Source organism: Branchiostoma belcheri, unplaced genomic scaffold (assembly GCF_001625305.1).
Source record: "Branchiostoma belcheri isolate BF01 breed outbred unplaced genomic scaffold, Haploidv18h27 scaffold26, whole genome shotgun sequence".
NCBI lineage: Eukaryota > Metazoa > Chordata > Leptocardii > Amphioxiformes > Branchiostomatidae > Branchiostoma > Branchiostoma belcheri.
This window is the reverse complement of record NW_017803865.1, coordinates 300,612-326,150: the sequence shown is the minus strand read 5'-3', so window position 1 is coordinate 326,150 and position 25,539 is coordinate 300,612. Positions and strand designations below refer to the sequence as shown.

General features: G+C 40.7%; 3 protein-coding genes across 6 annotated transcripts in view; 2 read left to right on the top strand and 1 right to left on the bottom strand.

Annotated features, from left to right (window-relative positions):
• Positions 1 to 16,156, top strand: part of LOC109471882 (small conductance calcium-activated potassium channel protein 2-like) — a 65,323-nt gene extending 49,167 nt beyond the window's left edge. The window contains exons 5-10 of one of the 3 annotated variants that reach the window (XM_019771310.1): positions 3,882 to 4,020; positions 7,052 to 7,162; positions 8,775 to 8,896; positions 11,375 to 11,444; positions 12,090 to 12,158; positions 13,849 to 16,156. In XM_019771310.1, coding sequence (XP_019626869.1) covers positions 3,882 to 4,020; positions 7,052 to 7,162; positions 8,775 to 8,896; positions 11,375 to 11,444; positions 12,090 to 12,158; positions 13,849 to 14,151 — 814 coding nt within the window. In that variant the 3' untranslated portion in view covers positions 14,152 to 16,156. Of the gene's footprint in view, positions 1 to 3,684; positions 3,827 to 3,881; positions 4,021 to 7,051; positions 7,163 to 8,774; positions 8,897 to 11,374; positions 11,445 to 12,089; positions 12,159 to 13,848 lie in introns of all 3 variants that reach the window. The other 2 variants (XM_019771309.1, XM_019771311.1) reach the window with 2 other exon arrangements.
• A 1,499-nt stretch (positions 16,157 to 17,655) lies between these two features.
• LOC109471884 (protein TTE1956-like) lies at positions 17,656 to 21,403 on the top strand. Its single transcript, XM_019771314.1, has 6 exons — positions 17,656 to 17,872; positions 18,314 to 18,479; positions 18,682 to 18,799; positions 19,054 to 19,178; positions 19,420 to 19,550; positions 19,819 to 21,403. The coding sequence occupies exons 1-6, from the start codon at positions 17,663 to 17,665 to the stop codon at positions 20,029 to 20,031; spliced, it is 963 nt and encodes a 320-aa protein (XP_019626873.1). The 5' UTR covers positions 17,656 to 17,662; the 3' UTR covers positions 20,032 to 21,403.
• Positions 21,399 to 25,539, bottom strand: part of LOC109471883 (photoreceptor-specific nuclear receptor-like) — an 18,023-nt gene continuing 13,882 nt past the window's right edge. For both annotated transcript variants that reach the window (XM_019771313.1, XM_019771312.1), the window contains 2 exons: positions 21,983 to 22,088; positions 21,399 to 21,554 (listed from right to left, as the gene is read on the bottom strand). In XM_019771313.1, coding sequence (XP_019626872.1) covers positions 21,422 to 21,554; positions 21,983 to 22,088 — 239 coding nt within the window. In that variant the 3' untranslated portion in view covers positions 21,399 to 21,421. The remainder of the gene's footprint in view (positions 21,555 to 21,982; positions 22,089 to 25,539) is intronic.

The following is a 25,539-nucleotide window of genomic DNA, read 5'->3' as shown; positions in this document are numbered from 1 at the left end:
TTAATTCCAGCTGTAGTAATTTGATGCAAACAAGCCTTCATAAACGTTATCTAGTTTGCCTTTAAATTTTCCAAGCACCAGTTGCATATCCCATTACCCATGTGTTATAATACACAGCCATGCCGTGCATATTTTATGGCATGCCGTGCATATTTTATGGAATATGTGGATCTATGTAAAAGTATGCTACAAACAGTGTCAATAATATTGTTTTTATTCAACGTCACCACATTCAAAAGGCTACACGTTTTAAGTTATACGGGAAGTTCATCAGCATCGAGTCAGCCGTAAGTGCACAGGTATAATTATTACCGCTCATTTGGAGTTCGATATGAAACTTTGTTTTGCCCAAGGTTTTGATGCGATGTAAATGAAATATATGTAGGGGGCAAATAGATGTACCAGAGCAGTATTTTCTGTATTGTTTGGTATGCTTCAAAACGCAAGGAAAGTCAATTGCAACAATTTTTCTAATTGCAAACAGCGCAAACAATTCTGACATGATGTAGATATCTGAAGTTACAGGAGCCAATGAGCAGAAAATTTACAGAATTAAATTTACTGTACGATTATCGTTATAACTTTGAGCGGAAAATAATATTTCTAATTAAAGTACATGCCCGCATTGATTTAGTGCTACAAGGCTTCCTCATAAACGTAAATGATGAAATGTGCGGCAATTTCAGTGCGGGATCCCCGATGCACGTCCTGCCTGGCAGACCATGAAATTGACATGGATATAGAAGCAGCATCTATCAATCGTATCTATTATATAAACGTAAAAATAATTGCATAGCACTCTGAAAGTAGTGAGAGTTATCTAATAATTGCTTGAAGTAAGGGATAGAAGCTTCCCAACGGACAATATAGCTTAGCTTACCGAAGCAGTCCTCACAGAAAAGCGTTTCGAATCAATGGATTGGAATTGTTCATGACTTTTGGGAATCTATAGTTGTGGAACTCAACCTGTAAGAATACATGGTTCGAAGACTAGAAGAGTGTATGTATCCGCTTAACTAATGCATAACCACACTGTGACTGTACAATGCTCATCGCTGCGTCTGTGCACGTTCCTTGCCAGGAAAGAATCACTAAAACGCCAGCAAAATGGGTGATCACTGTGGTGAAGACAAATTTACTAGTGCGCGACTACGAGCAATTTTAATGTATTTTGAAAATAGATGAATTTTTTTGACGCTAGCTGTAACATCATATTCATCATCATTGTTAATACGCTTTGACGCCTTACAGCTTCTCACTCCGTTTCTAAATTGCAAAGCATTTATCTTCTGTTTGTTTATCGAATAATCGAAAAAAGGGATTTCAGGCAAATTTGTGCCCACCTACTGGTTTGGGAGGACATGAAGGAAACAAATTGTTTTCATTTGCCGCAAACTTGCATCATATTTATCACCTCCCGCAATACGCTTGGAGGCTTTAAGGTCTTTCACACTATTTCTAAACAGTAACTCATTTGTCTTCTGTTTGTCTATTGAATAATCGAAAAAATATTTCAGGCAAATTTTTTACCTGCTGGTTCGGGGCGAGGAAACAAATTGTGGTCATATACTCCGCAAACTAGTACTATCCAGTATCCGCATTGTAATACATATGTAATTATCCATTCAGTCTTTGTAGCAAATACAAGGCGTCTAGGACGAAATACACGTTTGAATGTATAAGGTCCAAACATAGCGACACCGATAGTTGGTGTAAACAATATGCTAAACCTTTCTCCAACCGTTTCTTCTTGCAAACACGGCCGAGATGACATGATTTGATTGATACGCTGTCAACATAGTTTATGAAGACCTAAAAAGGTAAATTAGCCTAGTTCGCAGCTATTAAGCGGTATAATGACAAACATGGACCTCATTCATTCTACAAAATTCATTTGTCAGTACTATGAACCATCCGGCTCAATCCGACTTGCATGTAAAATTTGTTACCTACATAAAATGAGCATTAGCTTTTTGGAAACGGCTCTTCCGACCACCATTGTAGACCAGGGAGTAAAATGGACCCCATACATCGGTGTGACCAGTACCATTTGTCTCAGCTATCTTAATTCCATTGACCCCATTTTTCCAATATCCACTGCATCCAAGTTGTGCTAATGGCTTCCAATCGATTTGTAAGGACGAACGTACATATTCTATGAGCTGCTCCATTTGCCTTTAAATGCATGAACCTATGTTGAATGGGAACACGTGGAGAATATAAGATGTTTGGTAATGAAATGTGTTCTGTCTGGTCAGAACTGAGAGTGTCTATCATTAGCTTTCGTTGGAATGGGAGAGATGGCTTCCGTTTACAGCAACACAGGACTGGTCAGACATATCGTACTCACACCAAATAATCTCATAACTCCGTAAGTTTGTTGTAGCCAGGGTCCCTCTCATTATGAAATACCTGGTTCTGTTTGGCGGCACTTTGCATCCTGATCACGTGCACGTACCTCATATGGCGTCTTGCTAAGCAGCTATATGACCGCCATTACCAATGTTCTATTAGATCTCTTTTCGGATTAAGCATTACAGCAAATTTGTTATCCTAAACGTTTTGAATATTCTTTAGAATTCTGTCGAAAAGTCGCAAAGATGACAATCAATGGCATTTTGAACTTAATTCAATAATATACACATGTACCTGTAGGAACAGATTGGGAACTGTATAGAGAGTATAGAGATCATTGGAATCTTCCAGAATGTACTTAATGGTCTTGGATTTTACTATGTTCAGAAACTGCAAATAAATATGGCCAAAAGCATTGAAAATGTCTTACAATCTATGGATCTTGGAGTATTCAAAGATATCTTGAAGTTGTGCCAAGATCTGGACGCCTCTCTCTCACCAGCACTTCATAAAAGTCTAACAGCAGGGTTGCCGTTGTATAATCAGTGATTACGAGGAACTTCAACACCGAAACATATATATGCAAGGTAATTTTCTTGCCAAATAGAAAACAGTTCCAGTCAACATATGGTTGAGTTATGATGTTCTAAAGCAACCAATTCAATTTGTGATAACATTCCACGGTAGCAAGTATTCTACAAAGGCTGATGTTCAAAGCTGTGTAATATTATTCCCCTTGACTGAAGACACAACGTCTGCACTTCCCAGAACCTCCATAATCTTGAAAGCAATCTGGTTGGTGCAGATGGAAATGTACGGAACTCCACTCTCGCACATGCTGCATTAGTTAGATGCCGTGAGATAAAGAACCCGACAATTACTTCTTCAAACGTTTTAAGGCATCATGCAGGAAACCATCAATACTGAAGGTCTTGGCTGAATTCTAATGGAATCATCTGTGGATGAAAGATTTGTCGATAAATCAATTGATTTAATAGACTGGTGGGTTAGGCTCATGGATCTGGCTATGCATTGCTGTATCGCCGGATCTGAAACACTGTAGAAGACACACTACGTTACTGATTATAAATCAAGAACAAGCTTCTTTGGTCAAGCACTTTCTATTGAAAATCTGGGTGTATGGTAGATCCAATGACGGAAAGGATGAAACATCACCATTAGCCATCCTGCTTCTGCAAGAAGCATTCACAAAACTCCTGTACATACAAGCACACATGCACCGATGCAGTGGCCACGAGATGGCCCCAACAACTTTGGTTGTTTTCGGCAACATCGGAGCCAATCGACTAACAGAAATTTGTTTTCCAGGTATCATGATCAGAGTGATATGAATAGTAACTTCTTGAACGCCATGTGGCTGGTAGCGATTACCTTCCTAACCGTGGGGTACGGGGACATGGTACCCAACACCTACTGTGGGCGTGGCATCGCTCTTATTACAGGCATTATGGTATTTTATTCCGTTCTATTTTCTCACACTTATGCTATGCAATGTATGCATACAGGTATCATGACAACGGTGGTATCTATAACTTCTTAAACTCCATGTGGTGGGTAGCGATTACCTTTCTGGCCGTGGGGTACGGGGACATGGTACCCAACACCTACTGTGGGCGTGGCATCGCTCTAATAGCAGGGATTATGGTATTTCATTACGTTTTATATTATAAACGGTGCATATTGTGTGATGAACAAATTGTTGTTTCGACGTAAAATTGCGTTTTGATGCGTCTGTGCATGTGGTTCTCGTTTGGCAAAGTATCGTGTTTTGTTCGACATCTCTGTATACATATATAAATGTTTATATATATATGTATTAAATATATATTTATGCTTGGTCTCTAGACACGGTATATTTACTTGTTTTACTTGTCACTTCATACACGTGACTAGAGTTCCATCGTTGGTTATAGATGGATGAGCACTGTTTCGGCCCAAACTGCACATGCGTTTGACTAAATTGATTACGTCTTCAGAGAATATATTACTTTCCGCCATTCGTATAAGAACACTAATTGTCGTAATGTGTTTGTTTCATGCCGTGCAATTTGTATCCGTGGTGAATTTATTGTATCACAAAACGTCACACTGTATGTACATGTATATGTACATGGTTGATCTTGTGCATTAACAATCACCAGTAACAAAAGTGTGGAAATAATCGCACCTAAGATGTTTCTGTTGACACATGTCTTGTAAGTCACCAATAATCAATGACCTTAATTTTTCTACGCTGCACCTGCTCGCGTGGCCCGACGTCGGGAAATTCATGAAAAATTTTCTTTCATTTATTTGTAAAAGACTGCAATAAATATTATGAAAAAGTTGTTTTGTTTTTTATTTACTTCTTTTAAGAAGATTTTTTCAAAAAGAACGATGTGATGTTTCCCGATGTCTGTCCTTCTTTCACTACCCCAGCTTGCACTGGTTCTGAAGCCGGCACACTTTCATCATCATCATGGCCGCACGCTTCTCATTTATGTATTGCACCGACAGGGGACGACTGACCCCGCCCAACAAACCAACTTCCCTATGGACACTGCTACAGTCCGTAATAAAGAAACATCTACTTCATTCGCCGCTTTAATCAGAGGTCGACACGGCAGGACGACTCTCGATCAATTCGTGTTGCACTTCAGTGCACTCTGGAAAATAAATGAGAAGTCGGATTCAGATTGGTGACCATAATGGCCAAAAGTCAGCCCAGCTCTCCCGTCCAGGGTTTCAAGTAATTTTACACTGAAAAAACTCCCGATAAAAGCCTTTTGGACACGTGTCTATTAAGTACACGTAAGCTCCCGCAGTTCGCCGGCAGACGTTCGGCTTGGCAGAGGATGCAGTAAGGCGCCATTCAGACTCCTTTGTTCATGTTAAAAGCCAGATATTTCATTCAATACAAGCTTGTAAAGAGGATCTAGGAAGATTATTCTGTTTGGTTAGAGATACATATGTCGAATCCTTATGAATATTCTTTTCTAAAAATTGATTGTGTCCAGTAAGTAACATATTTTGCACGATGACAGCCAAATCAGCCAGTACATTTAAAACATTTCTTGGCTAGTCATTTCTAATATAGCATGTAGCGTCTAGTAACTATTAAGTTCAGCATCTTGACAGATTAATCATTGGATATTAAAAAAGAAGATGTGTCAAAGTTCATATCTATATATGATTGGAGCGATATCGTGGAGTGATCATGAGATAGCCTAGCCCGATCTCCTCAAACCACCAAGTTAGCAAAGATGCAAATGAAAATAGACGCTGGCGTCTCACGTATGGCGTGCGTGGTCACCGGGGTCGGCCGGTGTACGTGCCCGGCGCGGCGGCTGACCCACACCGCGTGAGAACACAAGTACATCACCCCGCAGAGCCGACACTAATGCACCCACAGTAAATTGGTTCGATGCATTAGGACCCAAGCGTCTATATTACCCAGCACCTCTGTCTGCACAGAACGTTCGTTCCCTACTCTCTGAAGTCACAAATGGAAAATTTTACGTCATTTGGCAAATGGATACCCTCTTACGTCACCTCTGCCAAGTCTGAACGCCTGCTGGTGGATTAAGTGAAAGCTTTATATAAGCTAGAGAGACTGGATCTCCAAAAACCCTGTTGGTGCCCCATGTTTCAGCTTGGTAGTATGGGCATGACATCATCAAGAGAAATTGTCCATGCATGACAGAAGTTAAGACTGCTTATTCATTACTCAAGGCTGGCATGCCACAGACTCAAATGTATGCTTTGCATCTACAAAAAGCAGAAAGCTTCAGCATTCACGGAACAAAAGGTGATCCATTCTTTTCTCTACATGTCCCTCCGATACTAATACAGCTTCAATATACATCACCACTGTAAGAGCTCACGCAGCTCATATAAGATACTGGATCGACCTCTGAGAAATTCAAACAACAATCATCATTATGCATGAAAAATGTAAGTAATAAGGACAACGAATCTCGTTTTTGTTAATTCTACATGCCTTCTTCTAACTCTCATCAAACATACGCATTGATCTAACAATATCACGAACATCACTTTCATTTTGGACAATTTTGGATAGAGACTCATTAGAGGCAATAGTCACAACTAATTCACGTTCACCAGCATTCAAAATCATCTGCATGCTCCCTTAGCGTTCTCACTGTAACTGCTATCTAACTCAAAATTCGTGTCTGAAAGATATAATTTTATTTTTTTCTGTCATACTCGAAAAGCAAAATTTACTGTCAATCAGAAAAACAGAAAACGAGATGCAAAAGCCACAATCTCTCGCGCCGCCCCGCGTCCACAAGAAAGGTCCGCGTCCCAACCACACTTCTTCATCATACGTTGCAGTATCATGAATAGCATGCATGTACTGTGTATAGATCATTGCTAATCCCATCACCGAATGTTTGCTGTCGCAATGACCAATCTTCATTGCCCCCTTCCCATTACCAAGGGTTCATCATCTATGCAACCGAATCACTCTACTGCTGCCCTGCTAAACCTTTGCATTGACTACCGAACGTTAGACATATTTACCTGGTTTATCTATAAACAAAACTCATATGTTCAACTCCTAGCGCCCACTTTCCTTCATTCAAACCATGCACGCCCCCTCCCCAAACCATGGTCTTCCCACGTCCTTAGTCTGATGTATTCGTCTGTTGCTGTGTTCCCTACAACTTCACAGGGAGCCGGTTGTACAGCTTTAGTGGTAGCTGTCATAGCGCGGAAACTGGAGCTCACCCGCGCCGAAAAACACGTCCACAATTTCATGATGGACACACAGCTAACAAAAAGGGTAAGTGCGGTTTATATTGGTGTTATTTCCGTTACATTATGGTCTTGCCACATGTGACGTTTGTTCTTACAGCTGTCTATCCGATGTGGTTTAGGAGGGGTGCGTTACAACAGTCAGCCTTTTTCGGTATTCATATCTTGTCGATGGCATAGCTGCCAAATATTCGGGTAACAAGCATAAAGCTAGTTGTTTCCGCAGTGCCGAGTCTACATTGTATGTACAGTTGGTATAACAAATCTCAAAAACGTGCTTGGCATACAAAAATGTCCAACTGAATACACACTGGGCGAACTCTACTACAGTAACTATTAAAAGATCGATGTCGTTAGCGAATGATGTTATCACAGATGGTCTGTGTTCATTAACCAGGCCAAGGCACGGCCAGCGGAGCTAAAACATTTTGACAAAATTTGGTTGTCAAATGATAAAGGCTTAAAACATGTCAGTAAAGCAGCTAACATCACAGATCATGAGCATAAATTAGCATAGTCTAGAAAATCGGTGATATTATAATGAAATTCTATTCTTACATGATATATAGAAAAGAACGGATTATACGAATAGCTGACGCATTCTTAATATCTCATCATCATGATGTATAGTAATTAAGGCAAGCCACCCACTGCCATCTATGACTTTCGATGACCCTAAGTTTAATCACGATTCCCCCTCTTATTATAGCATTTACTAAAAATAAGGTTCATCGTGCCCCTAAATAAATATTCTTCTTGAAATAGCTACAATCCAGGGGTACTAGTATTTTGTTCTACAAATGTCAAGCATTCCACTTGTAATGCCGTATACCAGGACCCAAGCGATGAAAATAGTTTTAAGAACTGCTACAAGGTTTATTGAAACCCATGTTTTATTCATTGACATTATTAAGGTCATATCCTACTCATACATGTACGGCGGTGCGAAATGTAAAGATTCCCACCAGCCCATTCTAAACCCAGAGGACAACATTCCAAGACCGTCCCAATGAACATTTGTCGATATGTTTTTTTAAGGAAAAGGGACGTACTTTAATCGATATCTTTGATTTTATACATGCTAACGAAAATACTATTGATTATGGCAGCCCTGTATTGAAAAAAAAATACCTGGAAAACCTATCAACCGTCTTCTATTCCGGAAGCCATCACTATGAACATGGTTGTTCTACAGGGGAGCAATATGTCATTGAAGAGCTGGAAAAACTTTGCGTAGACTATCACGCTTGTGTTGAGTTTGTAGGACTGATTATAACTACTTATTTTTTTAAATATTTTATTCTATTTCAATTCATGTAGTTGTGTGTCTACACATGTATTGATGATTTAATTAGACGTACAGTGTATATTAACATTAAAACGTTCAAAAGCTTAATTTCTTTCGGGAAAGGGCAGACAGAAATCTGAACTGTGAATAGATAAGATCAACCTTGTTGGCTGTGCTTCAATCAAAAGCAAACAATTTCCTGCCTCACGCCCAATCGTTAACTGACTCTTTATCAGGCCTAATATTGTCTCTTTAGCTTGGCTTGGCGTGTCAACTACTTTGCTACAAGATTTTTTCCAGCAGCTAAACTTGTGCTATTTCTGTCATCACTTATTCTTCTGATCTCTTGCAGATAAAAAACGCGGCAGCGAACGTGCTTCGAGAAACGTGGCTTATTTACAAGTACAGAAAACTGGATAGAAATCATGCCAAAATAAGAACACATCAAAGAAAGTTCCTTCAAGCCATCCACCAGTGAGTAGCCCACTTTTGATTCTACCTTTGAGTGATATTATACCATCATTTGAAGTGAGCTAGTATGTTGTTTTCATCACTGTTTATGACTGGCTTTGCTGTTCCATGAGTAATTTCGCTTTATATACTTATTTCCATTGTCACTTTTATAATAGATAATGCTTTGTAATCCTACGTTCAATGTGTCAAGATATCTATTGATGAGTTTAAAGTTAAAGGCACTAAAACTACCAAGAAATCTACTTTAAAGACTACCCTGCATATTGTAAACACATTTTGCTGGCTTAACTGGACAGCGTTACCATCCTGCATATACCAATCATCCACTACACTTCGTTTTGCATTTGGCAACCCATCAAGATTGATATCATTATGGCTTATTTTTCACAAGAGTTGACAGGCACACGTTCTCCTTGTAAAGGGATGCAAGCCATTGTTAAGGTTATAACCAGCAGATGCCATTGCATTTTGTAATGCCATGTGGAAGATATGGACGGGTAGATTCTCCTCATCGTAGTCATATCTCAGAGGTACCGAATGACGAGCTGCAGGAATACTCCTCAAGAGCAGGTTACCCTTAATGTGGATATTAGTGATATGTTTCACTATATATGCGTACGAATATGAAATAAATGTAGAGCCCTAATAATTGACATTATCTCATAGCTAGGTACGTTACTCTAATGTACCGTTCAACCGTACAGAAATACCTTTACATCTCATGAAACTCATCAAACTGCTGGTCTAGTTAGTGGGCTTTTATTATGCGCACGAGCGAACGTAACCTCATACGCTCAGGTTCTAATGTGCTTCGTCTGAAGCTTGGTTTTACATATCGATCGTTACCACCATCTTCATGTTTTTAATCATCCAGCTTCAGACATTCTCAATAACTAATATGTGATACAATCAACTTCCAAATATGTATGATCGTGTCCCAAAGCTACAAGATTAAGAACAGGCAATATTTGGTTGCATGCTGTGATCATGTTGATTTAGCACCGTTATCATATAATTCTTTCTTTCAATTCAGCATCACAACAAACACCCCGCGGAGAGCCAAAATTGTCTCGTGTGTCAAAAGAGCACAAATGCCGAAGAACCATCTGATTTCCCATTGCAGCAATCGTGCATCCGCAATTAGAACAGAAAAAATAGATCAACGTCTGTAATAAAACTTTTCGCGGTGTTAAGGGCATTTTGAGGAGAGCGGGTCCACCCACGCAAGAAATATGGGCGTCGCTGTATCTCATCGTAACTTAAGACGTGGTTATCTCCTGCTGGTTCGCAGTAAATTGCTTCTAATGGCTTGTAAAGGAAGAGACAGTTTGGAATTGCAATATTGGCGTTTATGTGAACCGTTGAGGCCTAAGGTGTACCACTTCACGGAAGGTTACCCAGATAAACGTGTTGGTTGCATTTTGTTGCTTGTTACAAAGCAGTTACATAGCTAATAATATTTTCCAGTAGACAAAACAGTTAGGACAAACAAATGAACATGACAAATGTAAAAACATTTTTGCCGTACGCGTAATCCAACTAATGAGACGCTACCATCATATTGTAGTTTCTCCAGCAATAATAGCAGGCAAATGATAAACAGGTAGATATGCAGAATGCATCACAACATTGTTTTCTTTGCGTTTGGTGTATGTCTATATGTATATGTTAATAACGTATGGTCAAATGGCCTTTTGTGAGCAGAAGTTGTTATTCAGGTGGTGCTTCAGATGGTTCTCTGCAATCATCACGGCGATAGACATTGGAGCAAAACATTATACAATATAACAATAGAAGCATCTTTCTGTCTTGCACTGTTCTCTTTCCTGTCCTCAATTCTGTCATCTCCATGCCATTCCATCAACACTAATCTTTACTTCTGTTTTGAATGCTGACCACGAAAGGTTGCAACGGTAGGAAGTGGACCCGGCGCTTATTCTTCGACGTTTTTCGCTGCCTTTGCATCACTGTAATGTTTACGACATAATATTTGCCGGACGGAAAATTAAATCTAGCTAGCCGGGGGGAATGGAGGGACGGCGGGAGGGAGGATGAAAAGGGAATACAGGGATACATCCATACCTCGCTACAACTAAGTCCCTAGCACCATTACCACTAACACCTGCCAGTTTGGGTCAAACCTTTGGGAATCACAGATGTGTTACGGAAATGTTATGTTTGCAGATCCGGTAAGGTCTTATTTCTGCATGCTTTCCGCACATATTCTCTCATGCATGCCATTCGACGGAAGTTATGCAGTATTTCCTGCATACAGTAGCGCAGGCAGATTGTACTAACTACCCCAACATCATCCACTATTTTCTCCCAACATCCTTCCATTCCAGCCTACTGCAATCCACCCCTACTGACGTTGGCAAGTGAAGCAATGACCTTGTAATCCACACAATCATCACACTGGTGATGACAACTGTTCCAATATGTGCATTTTGTCGACAATGGTCTCTTTCCCTGTTGCAGGCTCCGAAGAGTAAAAATGGAGAAAAGGAAATTGTCGGACCAAGCTAACACGCTCGTGGATCTTGCAAAGGTAAGACACACTTCAGTCAATTGAGAACTACAAACACTCGCTTCCTTAGTTGGAGGTTACTATTTTAATAATATTTCGAATGGACAAGGATATGCCGTGTTATTTAACTAGCGTGATTACGTAGTATTCATTATCAATGGGATCCATTATAGAAATATTGCATGTACCATTATGCATCAGACATTCAGTTATTGCCCTATTTGCTAGTTTATAGCAACCTTCAATGCACCACGCCCTGATTTATACATTATATTACGTTTTGCACAGTAGTGCAATAAACTAGAGGCGTCATTTGATCTTTTTCAACGCACAGTCGTCGGCTTTTTTTCGCAATAAATTATGTCGTTGTGTTTTCAACAGACATGCAATCGTCCATCTTAGTCTCTCCATCCCCAAGTATCAGTACAAAACGAAAGCTAACACAAATATTGTGACTACAATAAAAGCCCAGAGAAAAAAGGGCATTTTTTATCGAAAATAATTTATTCAGATAACGTTTCTAAATATTATAAACGTCTTTGCAAGTCTGGTGGAAATGTGGCATTAGATGCACGTATCAAACTTTGTTGAGCCTAACCACTTTCACGCCTCTGACAAATTTTTCCCCTTATTTTGTTTTTCTCTTATCTTCTCGGTTGTTTGCAGAACCCGTTCGACTCTGATGAAAATCAAATGACGGCCTTCATTTCCGTGCCTCATATAGAGTTCTTTCAGGTGTGCTTGCATGGGTGTGGAGTGGGAAACGCTTCTTGTGTTGTTTTTTGTTTCTATAATTGTTTCTTTTCCTGTGAGATATCGAATAGCCCCGTACTTTTGTCCCTCCATCTCAAACCGTACGTTAATCAAAATGACGGCGGTAGCTATTCAAAAACACGCAGAATCTAAGCTCGCACGAGCATTCACGAGAAACTGAATTCCTTACCATGGTCACGCCATGGTTCATTTTGTAGCACACGGATATAGTTCTCATGTAAGGACGTACATTTTCGCCGTTCATACTCTTACAAATGCAAATGTACCTAAACAGAACCACAATGACTGTGATAAATGGGTTAAGTAAATGGAAAAATAAACATTATCTGAAATTAAGGCATTTATTATGTTTTGGATACATACAACACAACACAAAACAATGTGAAAACTTGATCTAATTCACAATTCTCACGCAAGCTTCGCGAATATTTTGTCATGGAAATGGACAACTCAGCATTTCCAAAGTAGATTCTTTGAATGGAACAAATGCATAATGGGCTCTTCGATATTCTCTGTGCGTCTCACTCGTACACCGTCCTGCTTCCGTTGCTGCTGCTTCTGCGCGTTGATGCTCCTACTGTTGCTTCTCGTCTGATTGCCAGGGTGTTTCGTCACGCTGGGGCAAGATATCTGCTATGGAGTCCACTGGGAACACAGTTTCCAGTTACAAAGTTTAAAATCTCTAACCGTTACAATGGAAATCTGTCAATTTCACACCTCTACAATTTGCCATCTGGGAACAAATGATATCATAATGCATATGTCGAAAATGTTGTTCTCGTAATTTGATTGAAGGCAATAGTTCGACCATTTCTCGATAGGCTTAGTCTGTCATATGAGAAGCGTACACATGACCTCGGAGTTGCGTCTACCAGGCACTCAAGAACACTCACATACGTCGATGATCTGCTTGCTTTCTGTTTCAGCTTTATTCATCGAGCTTTGCTTTCGCTGGATATCTTGTTGTACTACTCAGTACTCACAGTACTCTACACAGGAACAGGGTCTCTAAAAAGGTTTAACATCAAGGGTTGGCTCTCGGCTTGGAGTACTAGGAAAATTATGGTTTCAAAGTAGCTCAACTCAGCAAGAGAAATAAACAATGAAATCGCATAATTTTTGTGCTCACAATTTCTACTTTGCTTTACATGGAGACTCACGTCTATCCATTCTTCTATTCCACATTTCCACTATCGATTCCAGGCATAAAACTTGCGCTTTACAGGCTGCAAGGGTAAAACTCAGCAGGTTTATCTTGCCTACAGGTTGTACGTCTACTTGTGGCAATGCCTGCACTTTTCCGGCACAGCTTGTGTTGTTGCGCTTTACGCATGTGACGAAATGTGACGTGACTGTTTTAACAAAGGCAATTGTGTGTCTCTTATCAAGGTCTGTCTTCCAACACTGACATCGTACCGTAGTTCAAAAATTATCCGTAAAACAAAGGATCATTAAAAAAAGTTCGGAAAGAAGATAAAACCAAACAAGTACATAGAGCCAAATTGTTATTTAGAAATGTATTACCTGGAGGTTTGACTGTTTATATATAATGTTAAAGGTATGAACATAGTTGTTTTCGTCGGACCTGTTTTATGGTTGCGCCAAGCGTTTCATGATGTCTAATCGTCCCGTATCACATTCTCTGTTCCAGACGCAGTCGACAATGTATGACTTGGTAACAGAGCTGCACTCCAACAACCAGAGCGTGGAAGAGCGCGTGGAAAGGATCGAGAAAAGACTGGATGATCTCCAAGCTGTCATGATGCAGTTGCCTGACCAGTTAGCCCGCATGATCGCAGCCACACAGGCGCACTCCCCTCACCTCCGCTCACCCCTCGGCGCAACCTCAGAACCACCGATAGACGAACATATCGGACAGCGTGCCGATGAAAGACAGTCTTCGCCCGTCAGAAGGCGAGTTTCCTCGTCCCCCGAGTCCTCTCCACCGTTCTAGTCAAACATCGATCGTTTCATTAACACGTTTCTAACCTCAGGAGGTGACCGAGTCATAGTCACATGATGCGACGTGCACAACATATCAAAGCAAGCTCACAATGACGACGTCATCAGTTCGGGTGTATGATGTCGCACAATAGTGCCAGCTGCGTCACGACTCCGAGCGGAAAGGAAACACGACAAGCAGAGAGGAAGAAGGTGCTTCGCGTCGAAGCGAAACGAGCAAGGTGTTTAGGCTAAAACTCCTGATGAAAAAATGATTCTGATGACTTTTCAGAACACGTGCCTCCTGTCTATCATGGCTGTCAACGCACTTGCATTTCAACCGCTCCAAGGGACACGCAGTCATTCATCTGTTCCGCCATCTGCATCATCTTCTTCTCGGCATCACCGGGCCGACTCTGAGGAGAGTGTGTGAACATCGCGGCGGGCAGACGCACGGAGGAACATGCATGCCAAGAGCAGGATGTCCAGCGAGAGGCAAGGAAAGTCAGTTCTTGCAAATGAGCCATCGATTTCTGTAGACCAACCGACGAGATGAAAACATCAAAGGGCGAGAGACTATCAGGCACCCATCATGTCATCGGCGTGCAATAAAGAACATTGGCCAGGAATATACAGGTCAACGGGGGCTCGTCGCCGAGAAAAAAAGTGGTCATGTCGACATTATCATCGAGCATTTATCCAACTTGAGGAACTATACACAGAGAATATAACCATTTACATACTATGCCAACATGTACAATCGCTCTTTCACACGAATGAAGAAAGTGATATTTTTGTTAGACTATGCTGCTGGAAAACGCTAAACGATCCACTGAAAAACACTATCGGATCAGATGATGATGAAGTGATCCGTGGAACCTAAACCCGACTGATCGGACAGGCATGTCGGAGGATGTCCTCTAACGATTAACAGTTTAAAGGATTGTTGCTTCCTATATTATACCGTAGAATTATACTAGAAATACGATAGCCTTCACGTACTGATATGAAGGAAACGCGTTTACTATGCAAATGATCCAGTATGGTGATGAGATGCGGAATTTTACTAGAGGTTTCTATATGCTTTAGTTGTTTCTGCTGGCGACACTGTTCAATGTACTATAACACATGGCTTCTGTTGTTTTGTAGTTGTCGGTATAGGACTGACATGGACTAATGTATTGGCGTAATGTTTCTTTTTCTGTCGTAGAACGTAGCGAAATGATGATTATTTGCCATGTAATGTAGTGCAAGCAGACCTGCGGTTGGGCAGTTATAGGCGACCTCTAGCGAAAACGAGACACATTGTCGCGAGAATTCAGACAATCATAGGGACGGTAGCTGTTGTGTCACCAAACTTGTCCAACACATCCTTGTGGAGCAATGAACATATAGATTTTTTTTCGGTCAGGTTTTGTTGGAAGGAAAATTCTGTGTATAATATCGCCAATCAAATCGACTTGGAAGGCAATATGCACATATACCAAACGTAAAGACGTATTAGAGAAAGTTATACGTTATACATATATTCATCGTGACAAAAATTCTTAGTAAATATTGTGTCAAGACGATAAGAGTAAGGTACAATTAAAGTGAAGAATATTTTTAGATCGGGGCATATTTGCATTGTGATCAGTGATCAAACGTGCACTATCGATACGTGACATTGACTAGCAGTGGGACAAAGCCTGACAGCTTCGGCTACTCCAGTCGTGCAACATTACCGACATATCCAGAATTGATCCATGGTTTTCATCTTACAGGTGCGAAGAATTCGTGTATAGCTGAATGAGTAAGAGATACGATTGCGAATTGTGAATCTTATTTTACAGTACTCAAGATCCGGAGATTATGGTCAAAGTCTTTCATTGAAGTTGTAAATCACACATTCTCAATTCATTATTTGGTAACATCGCTATTCCATTAACACGCGATGGTCAACTTGAAGTTACCTTTCGTGCGTATGTGTATATGTGTGCGCGCGTGTGTGTGTGTGTGTGTGTGTTTGTATGTGCCTGTGTGTGTGTGTGTGTGTGTGTGTCCGCACGCGAGTGTTTTTGTTTGCGTTTGTGTGTGTATGCGTGTGTTTGTTTGAAAGTTGTGTGTGTGCGTATGCGCATGTGCGCTTATCTTTTTGATTTCACGGTCTTGGTCATTGACACAATAGAAGCTACCACAACGGGTTCTGTGTTGGAACAGGTTTTGTGACACAACAACACGCTTTTCTGGTCGCCATCGGCATAGGTACAGTAACTTTCTGTTAGATGACTTAGGCAGCGTGATTTATATCGATGGAAAAGTAGTTTTGCCTAGGAAAACTTGCAAACACAACCGCATACAGTAAGTACAGTTCTAGACTCGCCGTTCAAGGATGTGATGATTAAGTTCAGAGTAGAAACTATATTTGGCCCCCAAAAAGGTCAGCTGTCAGTAGACCACAACTGTTATGCAAAATCGTCTCTCAGATCTCTATTTTAGATTGGAGACGTGATGCTCTTTGATACACGACAAGAATAAAAAGAACCGTTGATTTCTGTTTGCTGGGGTAGAGACGATCAACTCTGGAGTGGTCTGTTTTACATGAAACGTGCACGTTGGGTTAGTACACGCCACATGGTGGACTGGTGTCCTTCGATCTGTGGTAAGTGATATAAGATATATGAGTCATTCTCTTTTACTTCTTCGAAGACCACGGTGCAATGTACATAAGAGAGAGAACAGGAGTTTGATATGCGCTGTAAAATATGTATTATATGTAAGTACTATTGGGGCTTTCATATGACAATTCATGTTTTCAAGAAATTACAGTGGAAATTAAAGTTTTGATATGATTCGCGCTTTGTGTCTTCTTTTGTTGCTTCCAAGTAGTGCATTTTCCAGCCAAGGAACAGTTTAGTTTTAACATAGCTACTTATTTACCAACAAAGATCACTATACTGTGCCAAAATTGGATCCCGACTTGTTGTCCTTTAAATTTGTATTGCCAACACCTACATGCACACCAAAATATTATAAAGATTCACACATGACTTCCTATGGTGCCCACAAACCCATAAACCCATGAAAAAGTCAACATACATATACATTTAGTTATGTATATTTTTATATTATCATTCATGATATATATTTGATTTCTTACTATCGTAATATGTTGCAGATGCAACGAGAAAAGGTCCTATTGACATCTGTGTGCCACACATAAGGCTTGTGAGATATCGGCATGCAAACTTCTACATCAAGCATCAAATAGAGCAATAATGTTATAAAGAGAAGGATTACCAGCATGGAATGTAGTAGACAAGGCTGGCTGCTAGTAACAGAAACAAACAAACAAACAAATGAGCACAAGATTCTACTGACCTGTATAGTGACCCAGAAATGTTGTTGATGGTGTCATCGGGACATGACTAAACAGCGATATGATTTTATTACAAAAATTGGAAGCTATTCGCTATTCACGAGCATTGTTTCTTCCACTCCGTGACCTTTTATGTTCAACTTTTGAACTTTGGCATCTTAGAGACATGGAAGGGCATATCCGTGCTGCACACCTCCGGTCAGCCGTAGCTTTGGTCGGCGTTTTGTCTTGTTTGGTGACTACTGTTGTGGAAGGTAAGGTTGTTGGGGCGTTTGTGCTTCCCCATGGTGGGATAGCACTTGATCCCTCACACTTCAACACAACAAACCAGACGGCACTGCAGCAGGCATGGCAGATCCACAACGCAGCTCAGAAGGTAATGAACAAATTCGTCGCTAGGGGTCTGAACGTACTTTATGTACTTTATCCACAGTACAAGAGTGATCTCTGTTTTTGTTTACATTATATACTGGCAATTTTTTGAAGACATGGCATGCAAATTATTGTTAGCCAAATCAGCCAACCGTCACCGCCTATTTTCCCACAACTCGCTGGCCGTGACGCCATGGCGATCGCTCGTGTTCATAAGAGAGTAGCTCAATGGTACTAGTATTTGTGCTAGCAAGTTATGGCAGAGGGTGATGCACAACTCGCAGATGACTATCCTGTGTAACGATGTTGGGCATCGTTGGCTTTGCGACTACTTTAAGTTTCCATCTTTTGCCTAACTACTTTGCCATTACTATGGCAATGAAGAATTGGAATAAAATCTAGGTTTCACATTATTTCTCTGCTTTCTTCCCTTCATTGTTCGCAGGTTGGTCGCCAGATCAACAGCCTCAGACCGGATCTGTTGTTTCTGAGCACCCCGCATGGGGTCGCTGATCTTACCAACTTCTTGTTCTACCTGAACCCTAAAGGATATGGCTCGGCAGACACAGACAACTGCGCTTGCCCACCGTGTTGCTATAATGTGTCCGTGGGTGCGTCTCTTGGTGATTTCTCTTTTCTTGGAAAATGTATCGTTGGATTTAGATTTCATTGCTGATAGATAGACGTGAAATGTGAGTAGATGGAATGGTAATAAGTAATCAGCAGTAGTATTGAGTACATAACCTTTAACTCACAGATCGGGAATCAATTAACAGAAGATGATTTCAAAGAAATCTACCTTTTACTCTGTAGACATTGATTCAGCAATGTCAGAGACGTTGGTCGAAACACTCCAGAGAGAGGACTTAAAGATATCGGGGCTGTCTGCCTTTGGTCCGCCAGGAGGCGCTGATGACCCGTTTCCACTGAGGTGACGCATTTTCACGTGATTTGTGCTGTCGCATTCTGTTGCATGCAGCTTATTAGGTGCTCCACAGTTTGAAATGTTTGACAGATGTCAGTAACATGAATTTGTTGTAGCTATTTACATAATGACTTGTTGTGATCATCGCTTCCACTTTATCATTCAGATTTTCGGAAGTCTGCATATCCTCTGCTAGTCATTAGACAATAAATTTGGATACTTAATCCTCGTTTGATGTTTAATTTGTGTGTTATGTGTAGATGGGCTGAGGTGATTCCCCTTCACTTCATCTCCAGCCTGAACACAACCTCCGTGGCGGTGTTGTCTCACCCCAGCCGCAGGTACAACCACAGTGTCGCCATGGTACCGGAACTTCTCAGATTAGGTCAGAAACTTTTCTTATACTGTATTAGCGTTTTATGTTGGTGGGTTTATAGGGTTGTCACAGGTGGACCACATGTGGCGATATATGCTTGCAAAGGCAGCCTGGAGGCTTCTACTTTCAAGTGTTCATAAATACTTATCATCATCTCATGAACTGTTGTAATTATCCGTTGTTAGAAGATGTGAAGGCGTGCTTGCGATGATATCAGAGGAGGTATTCATTCATCAATTCATTCTTATAGGGAAGTCTTTATACAAGTCTCTGGAGGCGTCCCGGCAGCGCGTGGTGGTGGTAGTGAGCGCGGACCTGGCTCACACGCACTCCGCAGACGGGCCGTACGGCTTCTCTCCCGCCGCACAGCCGTTTGATCAGGTGCCGCATTACACTGTAGTTCCATCATTTACAACATTCATAATAAGTCTAAAGCATTCAATCCTTTGTTTGTGTCAACGTTTTTAAATGTGAAATGTAATAACATTTGCTCGTTCCTGTGCAATATTTCGTTTTCAACGCCTTTAATGGTTTGCCTTTATATATTACTATATACTATACTAACACTTTTAGCAGTAACGCCCAAGACAGTCCATAGACAAATTCTTCGTACCAAGAATATATCTTTCAAATATTTCTTGGACCACAGGCATGTGGAGAGTGGGCGTCCACACTTGACGCTACTCCTTTATTGGTCAATGCTACATCTCTGGTGGACGAAGCACTGTCCTGTGGTTACACCGGTCTGGTCATGCTGCACGCCATCTTGTCGACGTCATCAACATGGCGGCCAACCCTACTGGTGAACCACCATCCCAGCTACTATGGAATGATGGTCGCATCTTTCATTCCCAGCGCATGATATTACAGGTCCATGTAACGTAAGCTGTGCAGTGTCATTTGTGCTAGAGCTAACTGAACGAAAATGTGAAAATGATTAGCCATTGGTTATCAAGTGACAGGAGAGAAGGTATGAAGTTGTAATGTTCTTAAGTTCATCCGGGTCACTCTTCTCGAAAGAGTGTGTTGGGTTCTTTATTAAGGTGCCTAGAGCTCCCCCATACACTGGACTATTCCAAAGAACTACCTGTATCATATCACTGTAGAGCCAGAAAGTATACTGATATCATGATGCAGCTTTGTACTTGTAGTAATCTGTATTTTTATATCCCAGCAAAATATACATGTTGCAGACATTTACAGTGTACTTGAACTGTGACGGAAAAAATGTGATAAACAATCTGAAATGAACGTTTTGAATATAGAAGATAACATACATGCAGTATTGATAATATAGAGCTTACCACGTGGATCAACCTGCTCCGTCTGTATTAGGAAAGACTGCACTACTACTCACTTATCAATGACCTGGTACGATCGTCATACGATTATATTCTTGGGATAATCCTGCGTATGTCTTACAAAATCCAGTTATCTCATTACAGAAAAGGCTATCTTGGGCCCTTGTCGGTAGTTGGACCTGTCACAGCCTGCGTGGAAATTCTACGACATCAAAATCTTACCACGACCTGCGCCGAATGTAGCAAGCGCCTGGTTTACCCTACCCAGTCAATCTCTCTTACTTCTTCCTTCACTTTGTTATCAAAGATGAGCGCTGCTATAAATATAATACTTTATCTGTTAATCGTCAACACTTATATAACATTCATCACAGTTGATCAGTGACTTATCCAGGTTAAGCATACAAGACTCCACCATACGCGGTGGTTTTCAACATCTAGACACAATGTATGGCCCACTGGAATGGATATACCATATAATCATATTATCCTTATTGATGGTAACTACCTGGTCGACCATCAGTATATCGCTACAGCAATGTTACATTCAACTTGTCACCTTCCCTGTATAACATTACATTTTATGAAGGCAAAACGGTTCCTAACAGAATACAGTGCATCTAATGAATTGTAGTCTGTTGGACATGCATATGTAAATGACTACAATGACTACAGGTTTATAGTACTAGTACTTCATTGTGGATCTGTGTTTTTGTGTGGCATTTCTACTTTCCACATTACCAGAAAATGACTGAAGAAAAATTGCTATCATTACCACGGTGCACCACACTCGCCCGGAATTGATTTCTATTACTTTAAGTAACATTTTAAGTACAGTTTGAAGTTTTTTTCAGTAATCTACTATTATTTCCTAGAACGTGGAGCAGAACCCAGTCGAAAGAGCGAGATGTGGGCCTACAAATGTTAATACGCCATCAATTTTGAATTTCATTAGTTTTTGAACATGTCGCTGAGAAGACGTTCCATTGGTGTGTTGCCGATGGTCCGCTGGAAGAAAATCGTTTCGATACGATCCGGTCCAACATGGCGGAGGCAGGGCAGCGTCAGAAGCAACCTGCCGAATCTGCGGAAACAAATATGGGGAACTTACCCTCACGTCACACGTCGTCATGTATGGAATGACGTAACGTACCGTTAACCAAGGGTTAAGAGTGGTTGCAAACCGGTATCGGCCCTGGTCCCGGTTCAATGAAGGTTAATCATGACAAAATGCCGGGGGTAGGGGGCCGGTACCGACTTCCAACCACCTTTGACCCGTTGCTCAAATCACACTTTCAGAAGGTCACGTGTGTTGTGTAATCTGATCCCTGAAGAAGACCAGAGGTCTGGTTGAGAACTTGATCTTGTTAACGTTGTGTGGGAAAATTGTTCAACTCTTTCCTGATGAATGTTTTGTGTTTGCCAATAAAATCCAGTCTTCTTTAGCTCAATCTGCAGGCACCTTTGTGGGGCTTCATCTCAGGTTCTATTGCCCAATCACTATTGACTGACCTGATGGGGTGGTTCCGGTTCTGACTGCGGGTGTGCTCGGCTAACATCAGCTGTGCCTGGTCCTGCAGCTTCTCCACCTGCAGAGGGTCCTTCAGCCCGCGGGTGTCTACAGACAAACACACGGCAAAGTCATCTTCAACACTACATTCAGGTATGTGGCTATCAAATATAAGCCAGTTCATGGGTTGAACTGCGCACGCGACGTGAACGCCAACAACTTGTCAACCGTTTCTGTCTAGACCAGGCCTGATACTTAGACGTCATCTCGTCTTAAGTTCTTCCCAATACTGTCCAGGTAATGAAAACGTCTTCTGTACTTTGTCTTGATATCAGTGCCTTGATACATTGGCAAAGCTAAGGATGTCTCAAGTAATTGAACCTGAACCAGGGGAACATATTGGACAGCAGACAAGGCCGAATCTTCAGCTCGTCTGTCTAATCCTGCTTTCAAAGGTCATGCAATCAAGCCAGCAGGTACTGACATCGATTTTGTGCGACTTAAAGGACTGCCGCGATACGGTTTGTAGATCGAGGAGAGTAAAAAAGATACGGAGTGTCGGGTGTGACCTTTTCGATGGTGTGTTTCTATTTTGATTCTTTGTCTAGAATAAAGAATCATTCTAGTCAGTCAATCAGCTGATCAGAACAATATCAAGTCATTTATTGTCTATAAATCAATTTATCAATGTATTTCATTCATAACCAACTGAAGTGGAATTGTTGTCCCTTTTGTTTGTTCTCGTTTTCATACCATATTTGTTCATTTCTTTTATTCGACATCGCTTTTATAAAACCCAAAGTTTAAATGGTGGCTGTACCTGGTTTAAAGAGCGCGACAGCCTTCAAACAGGCGAACTCGGAAGGGTCCACTTCCAGGGCCTTGAATCTGTCCACCATCTCCTGCAGGGCACGCAGGTCCTGCAAGGTGGCGCCCGAGCCGCCGCTCTGGGCATGCTCGGTTGGTGAGACGAGCGGAGAGGTGTCAAAGGGCATGGACCACTGGATGGCGCACAGGAGGAATAACTCGCCCCATCCTTCCTCCAGAAGGATAACCTGTCCATTAACAACATAATGTTTTATGTTAAGAGTCATTGCACCAGAAAACCAGGCAGAACCAGGCAGAGGCCGGAAGATGGGGGTCGGCCAAATCGGCTCATACTTTGTATGTGAGATAGGTATGATGAACTATTAACAGCCATATAGTTAAAACCCTCCAGCTATTTTTCGTTATGGAGTTCTGGGACCCCCCTCTGAGACCCTCAAAAATCTAACAATTTATGGCTGAAAATTACTGAAATTACAATGGATACCATGGTAATTCTGATAATGATATGAACATGGGGTTTCTTTTGTCACATAGCATGGGTCTTCTACTTTCACAAAACAAAAATTGAAGATGCAACATTGAAATTAAAAGGGTATACCAGGGGGTTACCAGAACCAATGAAATCAGAATTTTCATCTTTCTAAATTTTAGTCATTTTTAAGTACCCTTTTCTCCGTGACGCGGCAATTTTGATAAACGGTTTTACCGTTGCTGGAGAGAGGAACATCTGCTAATTCAAAAACAAGTGTCGTTTAATTGGGCCACATATACCGCGGGCCGTGAACGAAGGGTCTTTATGGTTTTTTTTCGGGTTTTGGACCATAATAAATTAGGTAACAACGTCTCTTTACGGGGTAAATCATGGACACTTTTTGTACAGCTGCATGGTATCAATGGACAAATGTTAAAAAATGATGAAAATAATTAAAAATATTCATTGAGGCTCTACATGGGGGATATAAGGATACTTAAAAAGCAAATTAAACTGATTTTACACAATTTTATCACATTTTATTTCAAATGTCCATGAGTAAGTACCTTTCAAAATCAATTTTGTGCATTCAATTTGTGCTAAATAGTATAAAGGCTATGTATGGGGGTTATCAGAACACCGTGTGTGAAAATAGCTACCATATACACAAGCCACATGGTGCATACTCGTAGATACAAGTACTCCAAATGGACAATCTAGCTATAGAACTAAGAATATGAGACTTTTAAGCTAAACACAACCGTAAAAACAGGCCAATTCAACTGAAGGCCACTGCAAAAATCACCCAGACCATCTAGGATCGCTGTATAAGTCAGGTCGGAAGATGGGAAGGTCTTTGAAATCCACTCATACTCAAGAGGGGCTTTTTCCCACTACCATTGGCTTTCTGAACAGTTAACAGTTTAGCATTTTCTATTTAGAATGAGCAGATCGTAAATGACCTTTAAGACCATGTGGCACAAAGGTGATTACAAAAGACTGTAAAATAACACAGCTATCGAAAGCATACATTCGATATAGTCTGGAAGTTGGTTTTAATCATATATATTATAATTGAGAATTTAAAAGTTTGCCCGGCGTTCCAACAGTGCATTTTTGGAGACGCTCCTGCGAGCTTCGCAATTGCCCGCCTCTGGCATCTATTTTTTCAAAACTTATCTTTGCAAAAATAAAACATAAATATGCAAAAAGTCTTCCGGGGCTGGTTTGTACTGTCTTGTCCGGGGTGCGGGGGCATGAAATTTGAATGTATCAGGAGAGCTGTGCATATTTATTATAAACGTCATTGACCATTACCTTGATTTAAATATTCTAATTGCTAATCATCTAAGTCAATAAGTCAATCATATTCATTTCATACTTAATTCTTACATTTTAAAACATATCATAATTATTATACGTCTGTGATCTATGATAAGTTAGTTCTCGAGTTGATAATAATTTACTTAGATGTAACATATCAATACTAACAACGACACTCATACACCTGCTAAAACCTGTCCTAGATATTAGTACAAATGCAGAATTGTTTTTTTTTCTTTCTCACTTGCCAAAGTCTCAAACGTACACATGTCGAAAACTAAATTTTGTTAATGTGCGCACAATGGTCTGTAGAGAAAATGGTCTATGTTCAAAATAGGACCTGCTATAAGTAAATGAAAGTGTTTTGCTATGTGCTTTTAAATTGTTCTATCGTCTTCGATGTTCCCAAGCTTTTTGCTTTAGCACATTAGATCATGAAAGGAGACTTTTCATCTCTCTTAATTTTAGTTCCTCAAAAACACCATACTTGCAGGATAGAGGATGTTTCGTTTCATTCAGAAACAAGTCTTGTCTAATTACTGGACCACACATAACACATAAATGGGCCATGGGGCTATTAGATAATACAAATCGATCAGATAAAATATCGCAGTAAATGGCAATATATGGACGTTTTTGTGTAGTTGGAGGAAAACCATGCATAGTACAAACCATGCATTGTCAAAAGTGATACCGCTTTAAGGGGGCTCTGCATGGGGGGGCATAAGGATACTTGAAAAATTAAATTAATCCAATGCTTGCATAATGACAATATCCAGCAATTTAGGCCTGAATTGTTATAAATATATCAAGGAATAGTCGATGATGGTACAGTCAATGATGGAGATACTCTTCTTATTTGAATTGATTGACATTATACTAGTATTGTAACATGATTCTAACTGGTCTTGGAATTTTTTTTGGTAAAAATTTACT

What these genes read in the sequence shown, in the direction of transcription:
- LOC109471884 (XM_019771314.1), top strand. Translation starts at nt 17,663, where the DNA reads ATGGAAGGGCATATCCGTGCTGCACACCTCCGGTCAGCCGTAGCTTTG. An exon ending in GATGACCCGTTTCCACTGAG is followed by an intron (nt 18,800 to 19,053) that starts GTGACGCATTTT and finishes TGTTATGTGTAG; the next exon opens with ATGGGCTGAGGTGATTCCCC. An exon ending in ACCGGAACTTCTCAGATTAG is followed by an intron (nt 19,179 to 19,419) that starts GTCAGAAACTTT and finishes TCATTCTTATAG; the next exon opens with GGAAGTCTTTATACAAGTCT.